This window comes from Saccopteryx leptura, chromosome 2 (genome assembly GCF_036850995.1).
Source record: "Saccopteryx leptura isolate mSacLep1 chromosome 2, mSacLep1_pri_phased_curated, whole genome shotgun sequence".
Lineage (NCBI taxonomy): Eukaryota > Metazoa > Chordata > Mammalia > Chiroptera > Emballonuridae > Saccopteryx > Saccopteryx leptura.
In genome coordinates this window covers 7663635-7687320 of record NC_089504.1, presented here as the reverse complement: position 1 = coordinate 7687320, position 23686 = coordinate 7663635, and the positions used below count along the sequence as shown (strand labels likewise).

General features: G+C 53.7%; 1 protein-coding gene across 1 annotated transcript; it reads left to right on the top strand.

Annotated features, from left to right (window-relative positions):
• Positions 1-1400: 1400 nt before the first annotated feature.
• On the top strand, positions 1401-18482 carry URM1 (ubiquitin related modifier 1). Its single transcript, XM_066366989.1, has 5 exons — positions 1401-1477; positions 5727-5797; positions 15557-15638; positions 17004-17052; positions 17410-18482. Exons 1-5 carry the CDS (start codon positions 1443-1445, stop codon positions 17476-17478), a joined length of 306 nt encoding a protein of 101 aa, XP_066223086.1. The 5' UTR covers positions 1401-1442; the 3' UTR covers positions 17479-18482.
• The last annotated feature ends 5204 nt before the right edge of the window (positions 18483-23686 follow it).

Genomic DNA, 23686 nt, shown 5'->3' with positions numbered 1-23686 from the left:
TTGATTTTAGAGAGGGGAGGGGGGGGAGGAGCAGGAAGCATCAATTCCCATATGTGCCTTGACCAGGCAAGCCCAAGGTTTCGAACCGGCAACCTCAGTGTTCCAGGTTGACGCTTTATCCCACTGCGCCACCACAGGTCAGGCTATTTTTTTATGTGTTGATTTTAGAGAGAGGGCAGAGGAGAGACAGAGACACACACCAACAGCAATCTGTTTCTGTACATGCCCTGACCAGGGATTGAACTAGCAACCTCTGTGCATCAGGACGACGTTCTAACCAACCGAGCTATCCCACCAAGGCCAGAAAGGTTATTTTAAAACATAGTTCTAATAATGTCACCCCCTCTTAAAACCCTTCAGAGCCCTCCCATTGCTCTTAGAATAGAGACTGAAATTCTTACCTGGTTCACAAGGCATGATCTGGTCCCCCCCATCTTTCTAGCCTCATCTTTTACCAGGTCCAGTGTTCCCCAATTTCCACCTTCCTGTCACCGGCATGTTCTCCCCTCCCACAGCTGTTACGCCTTCTCTTCTCTCCACAATGGCATGTGTGTCTTTCCCCTGACTCGACCTAGTTAACTTTACTGTATTTAGAGCTAGCCCAAGTCCAATCCAGTGCTAACTCTGGGTCACTTCTTTCCGTTTAAGATTTTACATTAATTAGTAAGGTTGGTATGTTTATTTGATCAGAGTTGGTTTCCCCCACCAGACTGTGCGTGCCCTCAGGCAGGGACCTTCCCGTGCACCACGGCACCCACCAAGATGCCTGGCCCATGGAGGCCATGAAATCCCATTCTCTCTGTAGAATGAGTCAAATCCAAGTTGACAGCGAAGGGGGTGGCTGGATAGAATCCACAGCTCAGGAGAGAGATTTTTGGGCTGGGAAGAAAGATCTGGGGATCATTTATTCAGAAAAGTGGACCAGCCTAGCCTATGGATAGATTGCGGACCTGCAATACTGAGGCTGGCCGCTAGAAACCCTGGGTTTGCTTGGTCAAGGGACAAGCGATAAGTAACCAATGAACAGCTAGAGTGAAGCAACTACTTCTCATCCCCCCCTTCTGTAAAATCAATAATAAAGAAAAAAGAGAGAAAAGTGGTTGAGCGAGCTCAAGCAGCGTGCAGACTTAAGAGATTCGTAACTAGTCCAAGATAAACGGTAACGAGGCTCACAGTCACTGCGCGCAGGAACTCCTCCGCCTGGCTGGGGCTCGCACAGGTGGCAGCCCATCCTGGCCCTCTGAGCGCCGTCCCTAAAAGACAGAAGAGAACCAACTTAAAAGACTTCCTCGTGACCTTCCCTCCGCTACGCACTCTAGCCCTTACTCCAATAGCCGAGGAGGAAGGCTCCCTGGGTACCGCCTCTTCCGTCCGGGGCGAACGGAAGTGGGGCGGGACGCCGGAAGTTGACGGGAGTTTCCTGCGAGGTCGGCTTCCTCAACATGGCAGCGCCCTTGTCAGTGGAGGTGGAGTTCGGGTGAGTCGTAGAGTTGGGGGCGCCGTGGGGATGGATTGAAGTCTTCGGGCCCGGAATCCCTCTTCCTCAGCCTTGGGGCCTGTGACGACTGAATCTCCGAGGTTCCTGGCGCCTTCTTTGAGCTACGCCATCTGCTTCAGAGGGTCTGAGAGGCTCAGTCTCTTTTGGCGACGAGGCCGTAAGTCCGGGAATAGAGGCGCACACTCGGGCGTGAGCTGCGCTCCGTGCACACCTCGGTGCCCTGTGCCCTGCCGAACTCAAAAGACGTGATGGTTAGCAGGCGGCTTCCCTACCTTCTTTGCCAATTCTGTTTTGGACCAGGCCCGTGTCTCTGACACCTGAGCTCCTAGAACCGAGAAGGACCATCCTTCACCCCCGATTTCCTTCTGGCAACAAGTCCTCTTATACGGTTCTTGAAGTTTTGTCTCTCGTGGGATGTGTGTATGAGACAAGACTTCTTTCTTCTCTTTCGCAAGATTTGGGGGTGTTAAACAGACCTGAGCCCCTTTTAGGACATTCAGGAAATTTGCTGAGTGCCTTCTGCAGGCAGGTGGGGATAATAGGGACAAGATAGCACAATGGAGGAGACTAACCCTGACAGTACAGTTTAAACAGATGAAAAGTGCAGGAATTGGACCACACATTCCATTAACTGAAGAAACACATATCAGGAAGGATGTTTCCTCAAGCTACTGTTTTCTGTTCCCTACATATGGTTTTGGAACAGAGAGAAACTGCAGATCTTAGAAGGAAAAGAAACAGACCCCAAGAGATGGGTGGTGTAATTTTTAGAGTTATATGGAAGCTAGGTGTGTGTGTGTGTTATGTGTGTGTATGACGATAAACAAGCCAAGACTTATGTGAAAAGTCTGGAATGGGAATCTAAAACTCTCCTTAAATGCCTTTTCTTGCATGGGATGTCCCAAGTTTCTTTCATGCTTTCCCTTAATTGGGTAGTTTATTCACCAGTCATTTATTGAGTGCCTACCATGTGCCAGGCAGTGAGCCAGACACTGAGAACACAATGATAAATAGAACTCTGTCCGTATTATCCAGTGTTCAGCGTTTCTGTCACTTTGAAGGGGGTAGTCTCGCGAATGTTAAGTACATTTTGAGGATATTGTCTAGCCTCTTGGATCCAATTAGAACCATACTGGTTTGGACTCCTGGCTGTTGTGCTTCACGGACCCTTGGCCCAGCCATGGCCCCCATGGCCTGGATGTTCTAGGAGGCTTCCTTCTGCTTTGACAAGCCTCAGCAGGGCTCAAAATGGAAAAGCTGCAGACTGTCAGTGTTGAGGCTTTTCTGCAGCCAACTTAACCTTTCAGTCTCACTGAATCAGACATGAGTTTCTTCATCAGAAATAGCTTCACTCTACCAGCAGTAAGGAATCCATGTGAGGAAGATGTGGTCCTTGCCCTCTAGAGTTTACAGAGTAGCTTAATTATGCCTTTTCTGGCCTGACCATCTCTAGCCTCAGCCTCCCTTATGCTCCAGAGCAACAGTGAGCCCCAGCAAGGCAAGACAACATTCCTCCACCCGTTTACCCACCTCCTAATACCTATATCCACCACCACAGTGTCCCATGAGAATCACAGCTTCTCAGGAAGCAAGAATGCCCAAAATGCATACCAAACCTAGATTCCTTCTCTCTTTGACCTTTTTTCCATGCATGTTTTTGCCCCTAGCTTTTCTTTCCTTTCTTACATCTCTTAGAAGACTTCTTTCATCCTTCACTGTGAACCTGAGCAGATTTGCAAAGAAGTTGCCTTGCCCATTATTCTCTCCTTTTTGTCCCCTAGTACCCCCCTGATCCTTAAGAGTCTGGGTGACGACACGGCCTCTTCCCCCTGATCAGATGTCCTCCCAGCCCCACTAGCTCTAATAGACTCCAGAAAACCACACCTACCTTTCTAACTTATCAGTGACCAGTTCTTACATTCTTTGTCTTGCCTCCTGAACTGTCCTTAGCAGAGCGTTTTCTCAGGTCACATGGGATTCAAAGCATGTATGTAGTACAGGTGTGTTTTGTCCCTGGGGTGCAAATGTGAAATTCCCTCCTTCTTTTTCCTTTTCTTCCTGAGTCTGGGAGGTATTGGCAAAGGGAGGGAATGCCATGGAAATTAGAGAAGAAGTGGGAGAAATGGGCATTTTTTATTCATGGCAAAGTGAGTGCCTACTGTGTATTGGTCCCTGTTTTAGTCAGAGCTTGCATTCCATCAGGTAAAGGGGAAATAAGTAAACAAAAGTTTGAAAATATAAAATAAGCTGATAAAGTAGAAAAAATGAAAGTAATTTTTGGGAATGTCTGTGTAAGTCACTGGTACCAAAAAACACTCCCACCAAGAATTGGAGAGTGGAAGGAAGACAAGGAGTCTTAATTGACTCCGAAGAGCAAACCCTATCAGACAAAAAAAGAGTCTGGCTTTGGTTCTCTTCTGGGACCAGTGCAGGCCCCTTGCCTCCCTCTTTGCATCACTCCAGACTCTGGGCATACACCTTGCTCTCTTTCAGATGTACTGACAGCTGAAACCCCTTTATTGGGGGGCTAGTGAACCCAGCAGTGACAGGTCACTCTTTGAGCCAGGTCGCTCTCTGGTTCTCCCTTCATCCATTTGTAAAGGGGAAAACAGCCTCCATGTCTGAGCCTGGTACCACCAGGTTTGGCCATTCTTGGTTGTTTGCCTGGGTCCCAATGCTTCCAGCTCCCACCCCTTTTCTCTGACCCCCAACTCCTGAGCCCCTTGCCTGTGGCCCTCCCCCATCCCAGCTGCTGCATGTGCCAACCCCCACCCAGGAGAGAACGAGGCTCTTGGAAGGGGATAAATGGAGGCTCTGTGCAGGCTTGCAGCTGAAATGGCTCTGCTCGCGGCCACAGATGGGCCTCCTCTCCCCCTCCACATTTCTGCATCAACAAAGCATGACCTTGTTTGGATGACAGTCGCCCCATGTTTCCCCGATGACAATGCTTGCCTTGCCTTTCCCTCCCAGTGGACTGTCTCAGGACATCTCTGTCCTCTGAATTTGGGAAAGGGTGGTAGGGTGGGAGGCCTCGCATCTCTCAAAGGTCTGTTAAGGCCTTCTCAGTGGAGATCCACGTGAAGTCTGAGATGGAATCAGAAGACAGAGAGAAGCAGTGTGGGGCATTGAAACGGCCCTGCTGTCTGCATCATGAGCCCTGGCCTCTGCACTTGTCTCCAGGCATCTCTGCTGAACCGCCTCCCCTTGCCCAGGCACTGACACACACAGTGAACCAAACTGCCCTCAAAGGACTTTCTGACCTTTGGGGGTCTTGGGTTTTCCCTACCAAGGCTGCTGGGTCTGAGCCGAAGCCAGTTAGAGTTGAAAGCCTAGTCTGGACTGGGTAGATCAGTTAGCTAGAGCGTCGTCCCGGTATGCCAAGGTTGCAGGTCCAGTCTCTGGTCAGGGCACATAGAGGAGTCAACCGATGAATGCATAAATAAGTGGGACAGCAAAACCAATGTTTCTCTCTCTTTCTCCCTTCTATTCTCTCTCAAAAAATGAGTAAATTAAAAAAAATTAAAAAAAAAAGAATTCAAAGCCTAGTTCAGCCACTGTCTCTGTGACCTCAGAAAAGTCACCTTACCTCTTCAAGCCTCTGCCTCTCCATTGGATAGATTAATAATGTCTGCTCTTTCCCTCCTTCCCTGGGATGCCCTAAGGATGAAATGAGATGAAGAATGGTCTTGTAAATTGCTAAGTTTGGTGGAGTCTCTTACCCTCCAGCATTGCGGTATACGCACCAGGCCATCAGAGGTTGGCATAAGCAGGGACATTTTAAACCCTCACCTGACCAGAGGAAACCCTTCAATACATACGGGTGTCCAGCATGCCTCGTGGTGGCTTCTCAACATTTTTGTAGATGGAAAGACTAAGGGTTGAGAACATGGAGTCACATGCCCAAGGTCTGGGTGTCGGGTAGAGATGGAGGCTGGTCTCCCATCTTGCGGCCCACAGCACCAAACCTGAACCTGTGTGCTAAGCTGCCTTTTGAGAAAGAAGTAAATAAGAGTCTGCAAATCTGGATACTTGTTTATTGGTAAAAGTTATTTATATCCTGTTTTACCACTTCAGGAAATCACATTTGAGAATCAGTCACTGGTGTCCAAGGTGTTCCTAACCACGGACCTCTTCATCTCCTGGGCTCTCTGGCCAGCCCTCCTCAGGTGCCAGTCTCAGGTAGGTATTTGCAGGAGCTCACCTGGCTGTCTTTGGCCTTTCCTTGCAGAGGTGGCGCGGAGCTCCTGTTCGACGGTGTAAAGAAGCATCAGGTCACCTTGCCTGGACAGGAGGAACCCTGTGAGTATGGGCTGCCTGAGCCCCTGTGGGTACTCTGGGCAGGAGTCCACAGGGTTAACTCAGTCCCATTAGAGTGGGAATCCGTCAGGTTTCCCTGGCCAGAGGGAGGGAGGAAGAGAGATAGCCAGAATACCCTTCACCCATCCTCTCCGAGACCAGCCAGCTTTGCAGGAAGGTGGTGGTGTACCTTAGTCTTTGTGAATGTGAGTTCTGTATTCAGACTTAACTGTGAATCCCCTTAGAACGTTAGGCCAGTGGCCTCACTTCTCTAGCTTTAGTGTTCTTATCGGTGAAGTGGGTGTGGTAATCCCTGTCTCTCAGGGTTGCTAAAAGGAGCATCTCGGTTGTTATTAGATGGCGGTGGAGAGATGTTCTCATGAAGATGGTATCCCTCACTGAGGGAGGAGCAGTGCAGATAGGCTCACGTTATGGTAGGAAGAGTTAGGTGAGAAGAAAATGTCCAGCCAAAAAGGAGGTTGGAGGAGAGAGGTTGACTCAGAGAGACAGTGGACTATTTTTATTTGTCCATTCAAATAGTTGTTCATCTTTTTTAAACAAATATATACTGAGCACTTCCTGTGTGGCAGACCATGTACCAGGCCCTGGGGAGAGAGCCATGAATGAGAGCAAACTGGGGGGGGGGGGGGTTTGAGGAGGTCCAGCTGGGTAAGGACCAGTGTAGCTTAGAGGTGGGGGCTGGCATCACAGCTGTGGGGTATCCCACGTTCCTAGCTGTGGGTCATAGCCAGGGAAGAATGCTCAGGACCCTCAGCACAGAGCCCGTCTCGCCAGGGCCGAGATCCTTCAGGGGAAGGGAGGACAAATCATGAGGAGGCAGAGGAGTGAGGTTCCTGGAGGCGGGCAAGCAGAAATGGTCAGTGAGGCTTGACAGGATTCTTCTGGAACTGGACACGCACCTGCCATGAGTCAATAATTATTATTACCCATGTTTACTGGTCAGAGAGCAATAACAGGATAGGTCTGTGTGCCACATTCAGAAGCTGGGCGACACTCACTAAGAAACAAGGCACTGCCCCCTTCAGCCAGTGGTGACCATGAGGCTGGGGTTAAATGTCAGGATTGTAGGATTGTGTGTGTCCTTGGTGGAGGAAGAGCCATAGTGATCAAAGCGACTTTCTTAGTCTGACAGATGGCCATGCAGTCTTAGGAGGGAAGAAGCGACCCACGGAAGATTCAGCCTTAAAGACCTGGCTGGAAAACTAGCACAAATTATGATTTATTGGCCTTGGCCAGTTGGCTCAGTGGTAGAGTGTCAGCCTGGTGTGTGATGTTTTGGATTTGATTGCTGGTCAGGGCACACAGAAGCTCCCATCTGCTTCTCCGTCCCTCCCCCCTCTTGCTACTCTTTCTATCTCTTCCCCTCCTGCAGCCATGGCTCAATTGGAGTGAGTTGGCCCTGGGCACTGAGGATGGCTCCATGGCCTCTGCCTCAGGTGCTAAGAAGAGCTCAGTTGCTGAGCAACAGAGCAACGCCTCAGATGGGCAGAGCATCACTCTCTAGTGGGCTTGCCCTGTGGATCCCGGTCTGGGTGTATGCGGGAGTCTGTCTCTGCCTCCCCTCCCCTCACTGAATTAAAAAGAAATTATGATTTATTTTCCCCTGTATTTGTGCACAAACAGCCCCAAGTTGAATAATTCCAGCCCTTTTCATTCATTCATTGGCTGAATGCTCACCAAATGCCAGATATGGAAGTCAGTACTTTATTCTTTCCTTAGTTGGCACATGTGTTTTTGAGTGCCTCCTTTGTGCCAGACACTACTAGATGCTGGGTGTTCAACGCTGAGTGAAACCGATTCTGTTCTTGTCCTGATGGACAGTGTCTTGGAAGTGGAGCCACACAATAAGTAAAAACACGTTTAACTGTACAAGTGGTTACCGCTGGCATGAGAACAAAAGGGTACTTGGAATTTGATTTTTTTCTATGTATATTGTATTGATTTTAGAGAGAGAGAAAAAGGGAGAGAGGTCAGCGCTATCCAGTGTGCCACTGCAGGCCAGGCAGGGAAGGCCTTTTTAAAGAGGTAACCTGGTGGCTAAATCCTGAAGGATGAAAAGGAACCAGCCCAATCCACTGGAGGACAGCAGAGGTACCTGGGGCCTATTCCAGGCAAAGAAGATAGTACTTGTGAAGACACCCTTGTAACAGTCTGCAGGGTGGTCAAAGAACTGAAAAATGTTCCAGTGTCAGAGGGATCCAGGCTGAGTTTGGTAGGTAGGCAAAGCCCTAATTGGTTGTGCAAATAATTGTCACAAATTCCTAGGTGGCAGCTATCATTATTCCATATTAAAAAGTGGAAACCCAGGCCCTTGCCAGGTAGCTTAGTGGATAAAGTGTTGTCCTAGCGCTTGAGGTCACGGGTTCCATCCCCAGTCAGGGCACATACAAGAAGGAATCAATGAGTGCACAGACAGCTAAAGGGAACAACTAAGTGGGATGAGTTACTTGTCAAGAGTCTTACTCCAAGTTATACAGTTATTTAAATGGTAGAGCTGGGATTCAGAACCATATTTTTGGTACCACTCTGAAGTCCTTTCATGGTACTACTGACCTGTCATCATTTATTCTAAGAGGTTCCCTGAATTATACCTGCAGTGTACTTTCTGGTTTTTACACTTTTATTCATTTATATTCATGCTCTCAACAGTTATTTATCTTGATTTTGATGATGACCCTGGTAGATATTATCTATATCAAGGAAACCAAACCCGAGAGAGAAGAAGGGGGTGACCTGTCCGGAGTCACTCGGGTAGGGAGGGTGGGCTAACCAGGTTTCTGATCCCTCACTCTTCATCTGTTGCTTCCAGGGCAGGTGGTGGCTAGCCTCCTCTACAGGGTGAAGGAAGAGGCCGCAGGGGAGGGAAGCCGAAATGGCCCTCTGCTCAGTCTTTGGGCCCTTGGCTGTGACTTTACCTCTGGTTCCTATTTTTGCCCTGTTGTATGCAGAGGCAAGGGTCATGCCGCAGTCACAGAGCTAGTTGGCATCTGCCAAGCCTTACCCTGGCACACAGGAGCCCACCAGTTGCCACTGGGAGAGTCTTACTCTTCTCCCAAACTCATGCCCAGATATGTCGTCTGGCAGCCTTCCCAGCCCAGGGGCTGCCATTTGGCCAAGTAGGTCCTGGAAACCAGCAGAGAAAACAGCAGCCATAAGATTATGGATTGTGACGAGGATGTGCAAGGCCAAAGTGGGTGAGACTACAAGAGAGGAGTCCTGGCAGTGCACATAGCAAGTCACTTGTTTCTGCGGGCCTCTGTTTTCCCATCTGTAAAATAGGAGGTTGGGCTAGATTACATCTTCACTGATTTGGTTAGCTATTTAACAATTATTTAATCATTATTATTTTTATTTAGAGAGAGAAAGAGACAGGAAAGGAGCGAGATGAGAAACGTGAACTTGTAGTTGCGATAATTTAATTGTTCATTGATTGCTTTTCACACATGCCTTGACTGGGGGGCTCCAGCTGATAGTGACCAGTGACCTTGTGCTCAAGCCAGTGAGTGACCTTGGGCTTCAAGCCAGCGACCTTTGGGCTCAAGCCAGCAACCATGGGATCATGTCAATCCCACACTCAAGCTAGTGAGCCTCCACTCAAGCCAATGACCTCAGGGTTTTGTTTTTTGTTTGTTTGTTTGTTTGTTTTCAGAGACAGAGAGAGAGTCAGAGAGAGGGATAGATAGGGACAGACAGACAGGAACAGAGAGAGATGAGAAGCATCAATCATCAGTTTTTCGTTGCAACACCTTAGTTGTTCATTGATTGCTTTCTCATATGTGCCTTGACCGCGGGCCTTCAGTGAACCGAATAACCCCTTGCTCGAGCCAGGGGCCTTGGGTCTAAGCAGGTGAGCTTTTTTTTGCTTAAGCCAGATGAGCCCGCGCTCAAGCTGGCGATCTCAGGGTCTCGAACCTGGGTCCTCCGCATCCCAGACCGACGCTCTATCCACTACGCCACCGCCTGGTCAGGCTGACCTCAGGGTTTTGAACCTGGGACCTTAATGTCCCAGGCCGATGCTCTATCCACTGTGCCACCACCATTCAGGCTCTATGTGACATCTACAATTTGGAAAAATTACTTTCAGATTCAGTATACAATTCTGGGAAGCAGGGTGCGCTGACCCTGGGGGAAATTGTGTGTGTAGGGGGGGAATATCTTAATCGTCGTTTCCATGGAACAGGCCATCTTCTGATTGGCTAGGGTTGGTAGGCACCTCCCGGCTTTGGGCATTGTGGACCCTGGGGGCTGGCTTTTTATACTTCAAGGATTCCTTTAACTCAGAGCTTCCAGCTCATGTCTGGTTGGTCAGTGGCCTGGAGCAAACCCAAAACTGTCAGTGGACAGACTGCCCCAGCTTGAGCATTACCTGCTCTGGCCCCCAGGAGGAGACATGTCTGCCTCACCTTACCCTGACCTTCTTCCTCTGCCATGCTATTGTATTAAGGGGCAACTGACAAGGGAGGGCAGGAGCTGGAGGGAGCTCCCGGGGGCTTTAACCTGCTTATTATGCATTTCACAGCCTCCGTGGGGCCAGCTGTTCCTTTCTTTGCTCTGGGGTCTGTTTGCTGATCCCCTCCCCACAGCCCTCTTCTCCCCCCAACCCTCCCAGTCCCTGTGCAAAATTGCTTTTGAAAAGATCCACTTTCTGCCTAATTAAACAATGAGGAGCGTCCCTTCGCACATCTGTAAACCTTCTTCCGAGGCCAGTTTAGCCCGCAAACTGCTCCTTTCTTACCCCTATTCACTTGTAAATAGGCCCTCTGATGTTCTCTCTGCCCTCTCTTCTCTTTTATTTCCCCCATCCCAGCTCTTTCTTTTCCCCTTTCAACTAAGGGCTGGGGTGGGCTCCCAGAAGAGCCTTGTCTTGGAGCCTAGTAGACTTGGTGGGGACAGGAGTGGTTTAACCTACAGAAGACTTAGGGGGTCTGGGATCCATCTCTCCCAGGGCGGGCAGGCGGGCATAGAGAAGGGGACACAGTTGTTGACATGGTCCCCATGGGCCAGCGAGGCTCAGTAAGAGTGACAGGAAGATAGATTTCAGGTTGGGAGAAAAGCTCTCCCTGGGGCGTGCACAGAGAGGCTGGATGAGGGTGTCGGTTGCAGCCAGAACTCAGTCTCAGCTTGAGATTGTTATCTTTAGCCTGAGAACCAGGACTGACAGTGTTGGGGGGGCCTGCCACAGTGGGTGGCAGTGTTCCCAAACAAGAACAAGTCCACTGGGGTGAGGGATTCTGGTGAACGCCTTCTTGGGTGCTAAGGGACATGTGTGGTACCCCGTTGCCAGCAGCTTCTAGTAGGTTCTGGCAGCCCGAAAGAGAGGATCCTCAGTCACAGTGTAGATGCATGTTTGTCCAGTGTTTTTGCTGCTGTGCTCGGCCTGTTGCTAGCATTACACTGGAGTCCTCGCAGCAGCTCTCTGGTGGTTGGATTATTACCCCCATTTGTTAGAGGATGACACTGAGACTTAGAGAGGTGAAGTGACTTCTTACCCAGAAAGCACACCCTTCACCACTCTGCCACAGAGCAGCAAGTGGTGCCCATCACTTGTTCCTCCACAGATGGGCAGGCTGGGTCCCAAGGCTCCTGCCCTGGAAACCTCGTGGTGGGGTGCTCCTCTCCCTCCCCTGGGCTGTGTGGCCAAGGGCAGTCTGGCCTGCAGCACCCACAGCCTCGGACTTTGGGTCCTTCCTGCTGTGGTGTCCTGGCAGCATCTGAGGCATCTGAACATCTAGAATGGAGGGAAGGCAGGTGTCTGGGGGCCCCCTGCACCGTCCTCTCCATCCCTCTCTGGCCTCTGATGTGAAGGTAGTGATTCCCACCGAAACCCCAGCCAGTCCCAGCGCTGTCTGATTAATGGTTGACCAACTGTACCCACTCTCCAAAGCGGTCTGAACATATCCCCAGGGCGCTAGGCCCCAGGGCACAGAGTGTGGAAACTCAGGGCATCAAAAGAGGGCAAAGGGCCTGACCAGGTGGTGGCGCAGTGGATAGAGCATCGGACTGGGATGCGGAAGGACCCAGGTTCGAGACCCGAGGTCGCCGGCTTGAGCGCGGGCTCATCTGGCTTGAGCAAAAAGCTCACCAACATGGACCCAAGGTCGCTGGCTCCAGCAAGGGGTTACTCGGTCTGCTGAAGGCCCACGGTCAAGGCACATATGAGAAAGCAATCAATGAACAACTAAGAAGTCGCAACGCGCAATGAGAAACTGATGATTGATGCTTCTCATCTCTCTCCATTCCTGTCTGTCTGTCCCTGTCTATCTCTGCCTCTGTAAAAAAAAAAAAAAAGAGGGCAAAGGTACAGGTTCCTCTCCTGAGTCACAGAATTACAGCGTTGATACACCAGGCACAGTGCCAAGAGCTTTGTATGTATCATCTTATTTCTTCCTCACAACAGCCCTATGAGACATTCTGACCATGTCCGTTATGCAAAGGACACTGAGTCTCCTTGAAATTCTTGACCCAGTGTCATATAATTAGGAAGTGATGGAGTCGAGGTGCTGTGTGTGATGTTCTGTGCTGTGTGCTATGGCTAGTGCTGGGTCCTCAGAACACACGCTAATACTGGACACTACATTTGAGTCAGATCTTGATATATCTGTTAAGGCAGAGAAACATTGAGCACAGCCCTGGGCAGTGTGGGTTCTGCGCCCTCAGAGCATGGATTTGGTGGATACCCCTGGGGTTCACACGGCAGGAGAGGCCTCTTTGGAGCAGGCCCCTTCCCCAGGCCCGCACGAGCCCTGTAGGATCTGGCCCCTGGCTCCAACTCCTGCCGCACTTCTTGCCTTCTCTGTTCAGTTACCTTGCACCTGCCAGTTCCTTCCTGCCTTAGGTCTTCGCATATGTTCTTCCTTCTGCCTAGAATGTTCCGTCAGACGCTACTCATCCTTCAGGCCTCACCTTCAGTGTTAACATCCTCAGAAAAGCTCTTGCTGCTCCTGCACAGAGATAGCATTTATCACAACTAATTAAATAAGTAATGTCTGGCTCCCCTGCTGGCCCGTCAGCTTCGTGCGGGTTGCTCTGTGTCCAGCTTGCTCACCGCCACCTCCCTAGCTCCTGGCATATAGTAGTTGCTCAGTAAATATTTATCTTGCTAATGATTGCCTGAGATCCCAGGAAGAAAAACACCCTCTGGAGCAGTGGGAAGGCAGGAAGACACAGGGGGAAGGTGAAAGTCAGATTCCCCAGAGCCACCCTCAGGCCACCAGCCCCTGACTCTGCTTAACCCTTCCTCCTCCCCTGGGTGCCTTTGGAAGCCGACCATCTGTCTTGGAGGCCATTTGCATATTGTCTGGGCCTCAGCAAGCCTAGCAAGATATCCCTGGGGGTGTGTTTTGGTCCAGGCCTAGTGGCCCTTGTAGCCTGCCATGAGCCCCATCTCTCCCCACCCCCAAATCCAGGCATGGGGGAACAATAAGGATGGTGATGTGGTGGCCTCACCATGGTAACAGGTTATCAAGAATGTGGGCAGGCCTGGGGAGTGCAGCGAAGGGAGGGAATGACCTCAGCAAAGAGGAGCATCATGATAAATGAGCCAGCACTGGCAGCAGACTTGCCCTCGGCCCACCCCTCCGGGACTCCACGATGGTGCCGTCACTTTGATGACCCCGACATGACCACTACCCACCCACCCCCAGCCTATCCAGAGGAGAATTGAAGTCCACTCCTTTTTTGCAAGTGGGTCTGGTTCTGTACCTGACGACTAGGCTGGGAAGTGCTGCTGGTGGCCCCCAGGCCAGGTTCTGCCCAGTCCCTCTCAGTGCCTCTGCACACACAGGCAGAACTGCCCGCCAGGGCTGGCTGATGGATGTGTCAGACTCCAGCAGCTCTATCGAGCGGCCGCGAGATGTATGGGCTGGCGGCCCACCAGACAGTGCCAAGATGGAGGCCAAGGGGAAGCCTCTGGAACCCAGGCCCCAGGGGAGGAACACAGCCTGGAGTCCAAGTGAACTGCAGCTAGTTGAAGGCAATGCTCCCTGTCCTCTGCCTCCTCCAGGGACCAAGAGAAGTCCAACTGCTTTGTTTAAGAGTAGGAAGTAAAATTGAAAGGTGGCAGTCTTGGTCATGGACACGTTGCCCCTGGCCCTGCACTCTTCTGATGTATCAGCCAGGGAGATTGGCATGGAGCAGAGTGAGCTGGTCTCTCCAGGGTGCGTCTGTCTGCCTTCCAGGAGGGTGGTCTGCAGGCCGTTGAGACTGTCTTAGCATCCTCCCCAAGGTTGGTGCTGTGTGTGTGACAGGTTGCCGAGCCTGCCCCACAAGCGCTACCCTCCCAGCCTTTCCCTCCCCTACGGCCAGGACTCGTGGCTCTAGTGACTCTGGGCGGAGAAACCAAGGCCTGCCTAGGTCCTTCTCCGGCTCACCTCAGCTCACCGAGGCACGGACTAGTCTCGGGCAGGTCTCCTATTTTTTTTATTTTTTTTATTTCTCTGAAGCCGGAAACAGGAAGAGACAGACAGACTCCCGCATGTGCCCGACCGGGATCCACCCGGCACGCCCACCAGGGGGCGACGCTCTGCCCCTCCGGGGCATCGCTCCGCTGCGACCAGAGCCACTCCAGCGCCCGGGGCAGAGGCCAAGGAGCCATCCCCAGCGCCCGGGCCATCCCCGCTCCAATGGAGCCTTGGCTGCGGGAGGGGAAGAGAGAGACAGAGAGGAAGGAGGTGGGGGTAGAGAAGCAAATGGGCGCCTCTCCCATGTGCCCCGGCCGGGAATCGAACCCGGGTCCCCCGCACGCCAGGCCGACGCTCTACCGCTGAGCCAACCGGCCAGGGCTGAATCTGGTCATTTTTAAAAAATAAAACATCGTTCAGACTTAAATATAAATAAAACGGAAATAATGTAAGTTATTTATTCTTTCTCTGCGGACCAGTACCAGTCCGCGGCCCGGGGGTTGGGGACTACTGTCCTACAGTCTCAGGAGATGGTTGAGAGCCTTAGCATTTGGGGAGTTTGTACAACCAGGTTTCAATGTTGTCACCTGGGACCCTGATACTAAGAAGGGAGAGGTGACCCTGGGGACACATGGCCCTGAGCCTCCACATGATATGCAAAGAGCTTGATGGTTGGCCCTCAACTACGTACAAACTGGCAACTATCAGTGTTGAGGAGCAGGAGAAGCCCTGTCAACCCTGAACCTCTTGCCTCTTTGGGGTGGTGCCTGAAGCTCCGGGATGCAGGGGGCTGGGGGGCTATGAGGGGAAGTCCTGCGGCAGTGATTTGTCATCTCTGGCTGCTGGAGGGTCCTTCACCTTCTGCCGGAGGAAATTAGCTGATGTTATCAGCTCAGCAATTGTTTTTCTTCCCTGGCAAAGGAAAATGTATGCAGACCCCTCCCAGAGCAAAGCGGAATCCTGCCTCTCTGGGACAGGCTAGAGAGATAAAGGTGGAGGCACTTCAGGGCCCTCTCAGAATCCCGGCTGTGGCGATTTCAGAGCACCTTCCCGGACTTGTGGATAGGGGTCTGTCTCCCAGTTCCTTTAGATGTCACAGTTCCTCTGCCTGAGTCCCCATTACCTCTTGAAGCCTTCAGGAATGTTAGGTGACACTTTCTCTGAAGACCTTCTTGGCAGGTGGCTGGCCTCTGCTTCCCCACCTCCTCACCTTGGGAATCTACAAGTTCAGGGACCATCACACCCTGGTCTACAGGAGGCCCTCGGAGCCCCAGGTTCACTTCCTCCTGGGGCTTAGGAATAGTTGGGGTTTGACTAGTTTGTTCTGCGCCTTCCTCTCCAGGGGACATCCGGAGCCTCCTTGTCTGGATCCAGAAGAATTTGCTAAAAGAGCGGCCCGAGCTGTTCATCCAGGGCGACAGCGTGTGAGTCCCTTTCTTCCCTGCCCAGAGGAGGGTGGGCGGAGGGAAGGAGCCCTACCTTTGTGTTCAGCCCCAGCCTTCTCCGGTCCCGTCATTTCCTCTGTCATCCCCGACCCTCTGAAGAAAGAGCTCCCAGCGTTCTTGTTACCACACTGCATTGTTGGGTATTTTTTAAACACCCATGTCAGGAGACTGGTGCATTTTCAAGAACCTTGGATTCCTCCTTCTGGTTGACACAAACTTGCTGTGGAACCTTAGACAAGTTACTTCACCTCTCTGGGCCTCAGCTATGCTCCCTGTCCAAAGTGCTGAGGAAAAAATGCTGTCTGGGGTCCCCTTCATCCCTTGACAGCCTAGAACCTTCTGCAGTGGTAGAAATATTCTATATCTGTGCTGTGCAGAATGGCAGCTGCTAGGCAGGTGAGGTTACTGAACACTGGAAATGTGGCTAGTGTGAGTGAGGGACCAAACATTCGGTTTTATTTACTGGTAATTAAGTTTCAGTATAGCTTGTAGACACTGCGGTGGACAGCAGAGGTCTAGCATTCCAGGGAGTCACTGTGCACATGTGCATGCACACACGCATGCTTGTGCTCACTGGAGAGCCCACTACCCTCAGCCCAAAGCCGCCCACCTGTCCCAGGCCCAGTTCCACCTCCTGGGCAAGGGGCCGGGCTCCGCATGCCAGCAGGGCCAGCCGAGCATGGGAACGTGGCAGGCAGGGCGCTGGCAGGGCGCGGTCACCTGCCGTGCAGCAGAGGCCACCAGCAAGGCTGGGGCCGAGGCTGCCAGCCAGCTCCTGGCGCAGATCGTGCTCCGGCAGTCACGGAGGCCACCCCGAGGACAGCAGAGCTCCTTGTGCCACTGCCCGCAGGAGCCAGGATAGGGTGCCTGTTCAGACAACGCCAAGCAGGGTTGCTTGGGGCTTTCGGGTGCTCAGAGCCATGATTGGCCTCCCCTGGTTTGGGGATAGACCCTTGGTGAAACATGCTGCTACCAGTAGGGACTCCCACAGACTCTGGTGGGCAAGCATGTCACACGTCACCCCAGTTCATCCTCACACAGGCCTCGTCTGGACAGCACTGAAATTCACCCCATGTTCAGTTGAGGAAACTGACTCTCAGAGAAACAAAATGACCGGCCTGAGACGTGAGAGGTGGTGCTGGAATTTCTGCCTGGCCCCAAGACCGTGACTGTCTGACCAGGTTTCCTTCAGAGTCAGACTGACTTCTACCCCCTGGGAGCTCCTGAATCGGAATGTCAGGAGGCCACACCCCTGCCACCCACGGGCCCAAATGGCTCAACCTCTCCTGTGCTGCTGACTACCCCTGCCCTTCTCTCTGCTGCTCACCCCCCTCTTTCCCACAGGCGGCCAGGGATTCTGGTGCTGATTAATGACTCCGACTGGGAACTGCTGGTCAGTACCTCAAGACGCTCCTCACCCAGCCCCTCTCCTTGCTGCTTTAGTGGGAACGCCTTGGGCCTTTCCTGAAGTCCGAATAGTATGAGGCATCCTCTGTCCCATGCCAGCCTCCAAACTGAGGCCATCAAGTCTCCCATCACTAAGAAAAAAAGGGTGCTGGGGGAAGTGGGGAACTGACCTCCATCCTGGGCATTTATTTGCAAGTTAAAGTATAGGGTACCTGGTTTTCTGGTAGAGTCTAGCTTTCTCTTCCAGAGCAGCCAGGTGTACTCCCCCTCCCCCAGCCTCTCCTGACTCGGGAGAAACTGGAAGAGTAGCCCTGATGGTCTTCTCATTTCTTTCCTGGACCAGGGTGAGCTGGACTACCAGCTTCAGGACCAGGACAGCGTCCTCTTCATATCCACGCTGCACGGCGGCTGAGGGCCCCTCTCTGTGCCTGGGCCCCTTGGGGTGGGGAGAAGAGCACCAGCAGACATCCTCTCGGGTGCTGCTTCCAGATCTCCCTATCCCCCTTGGCTGCTTTCTTCCCTGCCCTGTCCCCTGAGCTCCCTCCAGGCAGGGAAAAGAGGCCAGGTGCTAAAATGAGCCTTGAGCAGGCACGTGAGCAGGGGAAGGCGGGGAGGCGCCTGAGCCCAGCATCCTGCTCCCAGCAGCTGAGGGGGAGGGTGCCTCTCTGGTTTGTCCAGAGTAGAGGGGGGCTCGAGCCAGGTGACCCAGCTGCCTTCCACTCCTGCGTCTCAGTCTAAACACCGAGTGGCCACTGACCAGGCGCTCCAGTTCCAGGTCACAGTGTCTTCATGGGGAAGATGAATGGTCCTGAATAGCTGATGGGAGACCCCTCTCTTCTCAAACATTGAGGAGTCCCCGACTCAGTTTCCCCATCTGGACAGCAGAGGGCTCTGCCTGTCCTCCACTGATATCATTATGGAACCCCAGCTGGGGTCCTCTATTCAGTGCTGACCCCCTCCCCCCCACCCAGCAGCTGCTCTTCCAACCACACCCTTCCTCCTGCTCCCTCCACCCCCACCCAGCCCTTGACCCTGGCTGGCCTCCCCACCACCACAGACCACCAGATGGGCTCCTGAGACCCTCCCCCAGCAAAAGGCTGCCTGCAACTCGTTCTGGAGAAGAGGGAGTAGGCTTAACCTTGGACTGGCCAGTAGAGGCCTGGGAGGGTCAGCGCGCCTCAGTTTCCTTGTCAACAGCAACTGAACAGTTATAGTGTCTGAAAACGGGGATGATACTGATGTCACAAATGTAGACTTCAACTCCCTTCCAACCCCCTGCAGGAAGCAGGCTGGGGCAGGCAGCACCTGGTAGGCAGGATGGTTCACCCCTCCTCCCTCCAGCCCTTCTGGATGTCTTGGGGCTTCCGTGCCTGCAACAGCTGGCCTGGGGCAAATAAAAGACTAGGTTGTTTACTAGCCTCGCCTGGACCTTTATCCGTAGAAACCAATAGCACCCTACATACCCTCAGCCATAGTGTTTGGTCCCACCTCTCTGCCTCCGCCCAGGACTTTCAGAGTTGCCCTTCACCCAGAAAGGTGGCAGGAGTTGAAAGGCAGGCTCCCCAGCCTGTCTTGGGGGGGTGGGCTTGATCTGACAGGGTTGCCTGGAGAAGGGGATGGCACGGCCAGTCTGCTGACCAGTCTGGGTCTCGGGACACACGCTTCCGCACACATGTGTCTGAGACCAGGCTTTGTTCCACCAGCTGCAGCCACCAGCCCCAGAGCCCGGAATGGGGGTGGCAGAGATAGGACTGCTGAGGCTTTCCTTCTCCTGACCTGGAGAAAAGCTCTGTTTGCTGGAGGGAGACCTCAAAAAACAAACAAAATAATCAGGGCATTAACATCATCCTGCCCAAACAAAACTTGCTTTTCACTAAATGTCAATAATTTAAGATGGAATTTCTCTCTGTGGGGATGAAATGCCAGTTGCTTTTCCCAGCAGTGTGCTGGGGGTGTGGGGGCTGTGTGCTTGCATCATTCTTTTTTCTTTTTCTTTTTTTGTATTTTTCTGAAGCTGGAAACGGGGAGAGACAGTCAGACAGACTCCCGCATGCTCCGGACCGGGATCCACCTGGCACGCCCACCAGGGGGCGACGCTCTGCCCCTCTGGGGGCGTAGCTCTGCCGCAACCAGAGCCACTCTAGCGCCTGGGGCAGAGGCCAAGGAGCCATCCCCAGCGCCCGGGCCATCTTTGCTCCAATGGAGCCTCGCTGTGGGAGGGGAAGAGAGAGACAGAGAGGAAGGAGGGGGGGTGGGGGTGGAGAAGCAGATGGGTGCTTCTCCTGTGTGCCCTGGCTGGGAATCGAACCCGGGACTTCACGCCAGGCCAACGCTCTACCACTGAGCCAACCGGCCAGGGCGCTTGCATCATTCTTAAGGCATAAGGGTCCATGACCCCTGGCTGAGGAGCTCCTCTCCCTCCCTCTGTAGGTAGAGGCCCTCTGGGTACCTATGTAGGTGGAGGCAGCCATGTTGGGGTTATTGGTAGGAGTTGGGTCTGGGTGCAAATTAAGGCCAGTCTTGGGGTCTAAAGTGCCGTCTGGAGAGGCCTTTGGCCAGCCCCCACTAAGTGCTAAGGTCAAGGTTTCCATGTTAGGGAACAGAACAAGGGACTTGAAACGGCCACCTGCAACCTCACATTAGAGGATCAGCCTGTCCCTGATCTCTGTAACCTGGACATCTCTCCCTGCCTGCAGCCCCCCTGGCGTGGCCTGCTGTCCCACCCAGGCTTCTACGTCCTGGAATCTGGGGGGAGAGATTCCTTTCTCACCTGCTCTGGGAGGGGGGAGATGCAGGATATCCCTTCCTCCACTACACCCCAACAGAATGCTGAGCAGTAGGGCACAAGGACACACTGGGGAAACCACGTTCTTCGAGGCAGAGAGGGAAGCCAGCCCCAAGCCACAGTCCACAGCATTTTGGGTCATTTTCAGCCCTGAGTCTGAGAGGGGTCAGGGACAGGTGACCTGACCTCAGTCCCAGCAATGCCCAACTGCTCCTTCTCCCCCCCATCCCCGGCAACTCCTGACCCTTGCTTGTGAGGAAATAAACGAATAAACCCCGCTATCTCTGAAGATTTGTCTTTAATGAAAAGGATTCGTTAATCCGAGTTCGTTTCCAAAGCCAAGGCAATTGCCTGGCTGGAGCGTATCACTCCCCACGCTCCTCCGACTCCGGCAGCGGTGGCAGTGGCTGGAGGAGGCTCAGCCCATCAGTCCCTCCGGTGGGGCTAACGGGAGGAGTCGGTTTATTGGGAATTTAGGAGTCGCATTAGGCATTTTTGTTTTGAGGGTATTGATGAGGGGATAGGTGGGAACCAATTCAAAACGAGTTAGCGAGTGCATTCTGCCGGCATCTTCTTTCGCTCCCGCTCCCGACTTCCTGTGGCTAGTGGAGGGCGGGCTCCCCGGACCACTTTGGGCCCCCGCCACCGCGTGCCGGCTTCGTTACGGCCGAAATTTGAAAAGGGGGTAACGACGCGATCGACTGGAGGACCCCTCAGCCAGGACTGGTCACCCGCAGATAAGGAGAAGGAGGACGACGAGGATGAGGTTGGCGGCAGGAGGCCGGGCTGGCCATGATCCCGGCGCTGGGGCCAGCCAGCCGCCGCCCGAGTAGGGGGTCTCGCCCGAGTGAGCTCGGTCCCTGCGGCTCCCGCCCCTGTTGCGCCCGGAGCTCAGCCACAGATGTCCAGCCACAATTCTCGGTTGGCCGCAGACTCGTACAAGAATTGCGTTTGGACAATCAGTGGCAAAGCCCCTGAGTTCAGGGCCCCGGTCTCCTGCGGGTCCCGCCTCGCTCCTTAAAAGCAAAGGACCGGACCGGGAGATCGGAGCTACACGTCCGACTGCCTCGCAGACGCTCAGCGGTCGCAGCCCGTACCGCGGTAAGGTGGACAAGCAAACACGCGGATCCCGACCCTGCTCGGGGATCCCCAACGCCCCTGGCGTGTGTTTCCTTCGATCGCGGCCCGGGGTCTCTAGAGTAGCCTGCGTTGGGTCTTTGCGCCGCCCCAGGTTGGGGGAATCTCCAACGCCAGGCCCGGGGAAGCCCGACTCCCCTCTCCCCACCCCCAGCCTGTACTTCCCGGGCTCGCCAGGAATCCGGAAAGCAGGGACCCGAGGCCAGGTGGCGTTTCCGAGCCCGGGGTCCCGACTGCAGGACTCGTGGGTCCCCCGCCCCCGCCATCCCCGCGCACGCACCGGCTTGGGTGCTTTCTGCTTCCCTGTGGCTGAGTCTCGGCCGGGGCGCCGGTGGTAGCAGTGGCGGTGGCCCGGGCAGCAGGGAGCGCTGGAATGCACCGCCGGGTCACCTGCCGTGCCGGTGAGCCGGGCTGGGAACCGGCGGGCTGGTGAGGCGCAGGGCTGAACCCGAGCGGGCGCCTCTGGCGGCTCGGGGCCGGGGCGGGCTTTTAGTGGGCCGCTCCAACAATACGGGCCTGGCGCGGAGAAAGGGGCTCGGCTGCAATTGGTACTGGATTTGAATAACGCCACGGGGCCATCAATGGTCATTGTGTCGGCGGGTAATGAATCTCCGCTGTCTCTCGGGCTGGCCAGGCAGCTGCAACCTGCGCTCAGGCAGCTCTTAAAGACATAGCGTGCCCCTCCCCGGGGGCGCCCCCCCCCCTACCCTGGCCGGACCCCTCGCCCTCCCCACCCCCACCCCGCGTGCTAGAGTCCCAGTGCCCCGCCTGCTCCCTCCGCTGAACCCTTTGCCCATCGCCCCCGCCCTCCTCCTGGGCCAGGCACCCGCATCTCGGCCCTGCACTCCCATGGACCTGACTCGGGCTCCTGGCCTTGGCAGGCCCAGGGGACTCCAGAGCCTTTCAAAGCCCAACTCTGGCCTCCGATGTGCATCTAAACTGAGGCTTCTGGAGCCCTCCTTCCTTAAGCTCCTGCCCCAGGGGCTTCTAGCTGGAGGACAAGGGGGAACAGTCCAGAGGTCAGAGGGTCATCCCCTTAAAAGGCTCTGCTGAAGCTTAAGGGAGGGGATGTAGTCCTGACACCAAGGCTGAAGATGCCATCTCCAGTGACCACACCCCCACTAGGAATCTGCAGACTGCAGGGACCAAGGACAAGGGCTTGATTCCCAGGACACCTCCTGTAGGCTCCTAGATACCTCCGCTCCGGCAGGGGTGGAGGGGAGGGGGGAGAGGGGCGTGGAATCTAGTAATTCTGTTTTGTCTCTTCCACTGGATGCCCCGCCAGTCCAAGAGGGCAGGGGCTCTGTCTAGCTCAGAGGCACTCCCACCCCCACCCACCTCTGCCAGGAGAAGGTTCCTAGTCTACTGGGGGAGTGCATACCCACTTTCTCCCCGACATTGCTTAATTTAGCTTTCTCAATTAAATCTCAGACCCTGGAGGGGACTGTGTGGCCATTCTTCCCATACCTCCTGCCCTCCATCCACACTGGGGTTCCCCAGGCCCCCAAAGCAATCCTCTCTTCCCCTCACAGTCTGTGAGCCGCCTTGCCAGGTGCCCTGCTAAATTGTCATTATTGGTGTATCTGTTCTCACTCAGACAGGAAGTCGTTCCTACTGATCTTTGTGCCTGCAGGGCCTAGTATGGTGCCCTCCCTTCAGTCAGTCCTTGACTATGCATTGATGACTTAAAAATGAACCACATCAACCTCTGGGAGTTTATTATAAAAGCTGAAGAAATACGGTTTCTTGGGAGTAATTCTTGAAGTGAGGGTTTTATGGAGGGGGACCCTGCTAACCAGGTCCTCACCCTTGGGAACTGTCTATCGGGCAATAATAACACCCACAACAAGTGTTTTATTTGCCAAGCACTATGCGCTTTTTATCATGGTTTTTTGTTTGTTTGTTTGTTTGTTTTCCACTGTGTGCTTTAAAGGCAGTGATAGCCTGTTGACTCCTTGCAAATCTGGGAAGTAGGTGCTATGATCGGTCCAGTTTTGCAGATGAAGAAACAGATTGTTGGTGGTTGAGTCCCTAGTCCACAACTGGCATAGTTGGAACCCAGAGCTGTGGAACCCGCTGCACACTCTAGCTTCCCAGCCTTTACTCCACGGACACGGAGGGAACCGACGTAAATGCACACTCAGAACTCCCCCACCCCACCCCCCACCGCCTGGCCCCATCCCGGCTTGGCAGGAGCACAGCCTGACTGAGCGGCCAGGTTGGTCTCTCCTGAACGGGAGAATTCTCAGGCCTGGTTGGACAACTGCATCCCGGGAGGAGGGCTTCTCAGCCTCTGGAGAATGTCGGGGCTCTTTAACGCCATCAGTCCTGGTCAGACAAGGGCTAATCTGCCTCATTCTCTCCCTGAGGGAAACTGAGGAGACAAGAAGGGTCCTACCGCTAGTCAATGAACAGATACTTATAGAATGCCTACTGTGTGCTAATGGGCAGCTCCGCAGTGAGCAGATGTCCCCAAAGAAGCTGCATGGGAGGTAGGTCACGTGGGTCGGGGTAGAGCCGCCTGGGCAGTGGGGAGTTAGGGGAAGGCGGGCAGGGTACCAACGCCCGCACTGTTACAGGCAGAGGGAACAGCACGCTCCAAAGCTAACAAGCAGAAAAGAATGTGGTGAGTTCTAGGAAGGAAGAATCTGGCGTGGCTGGGGCATGGAGAGAAGGAAGTTTCCTATCACACTGGGGT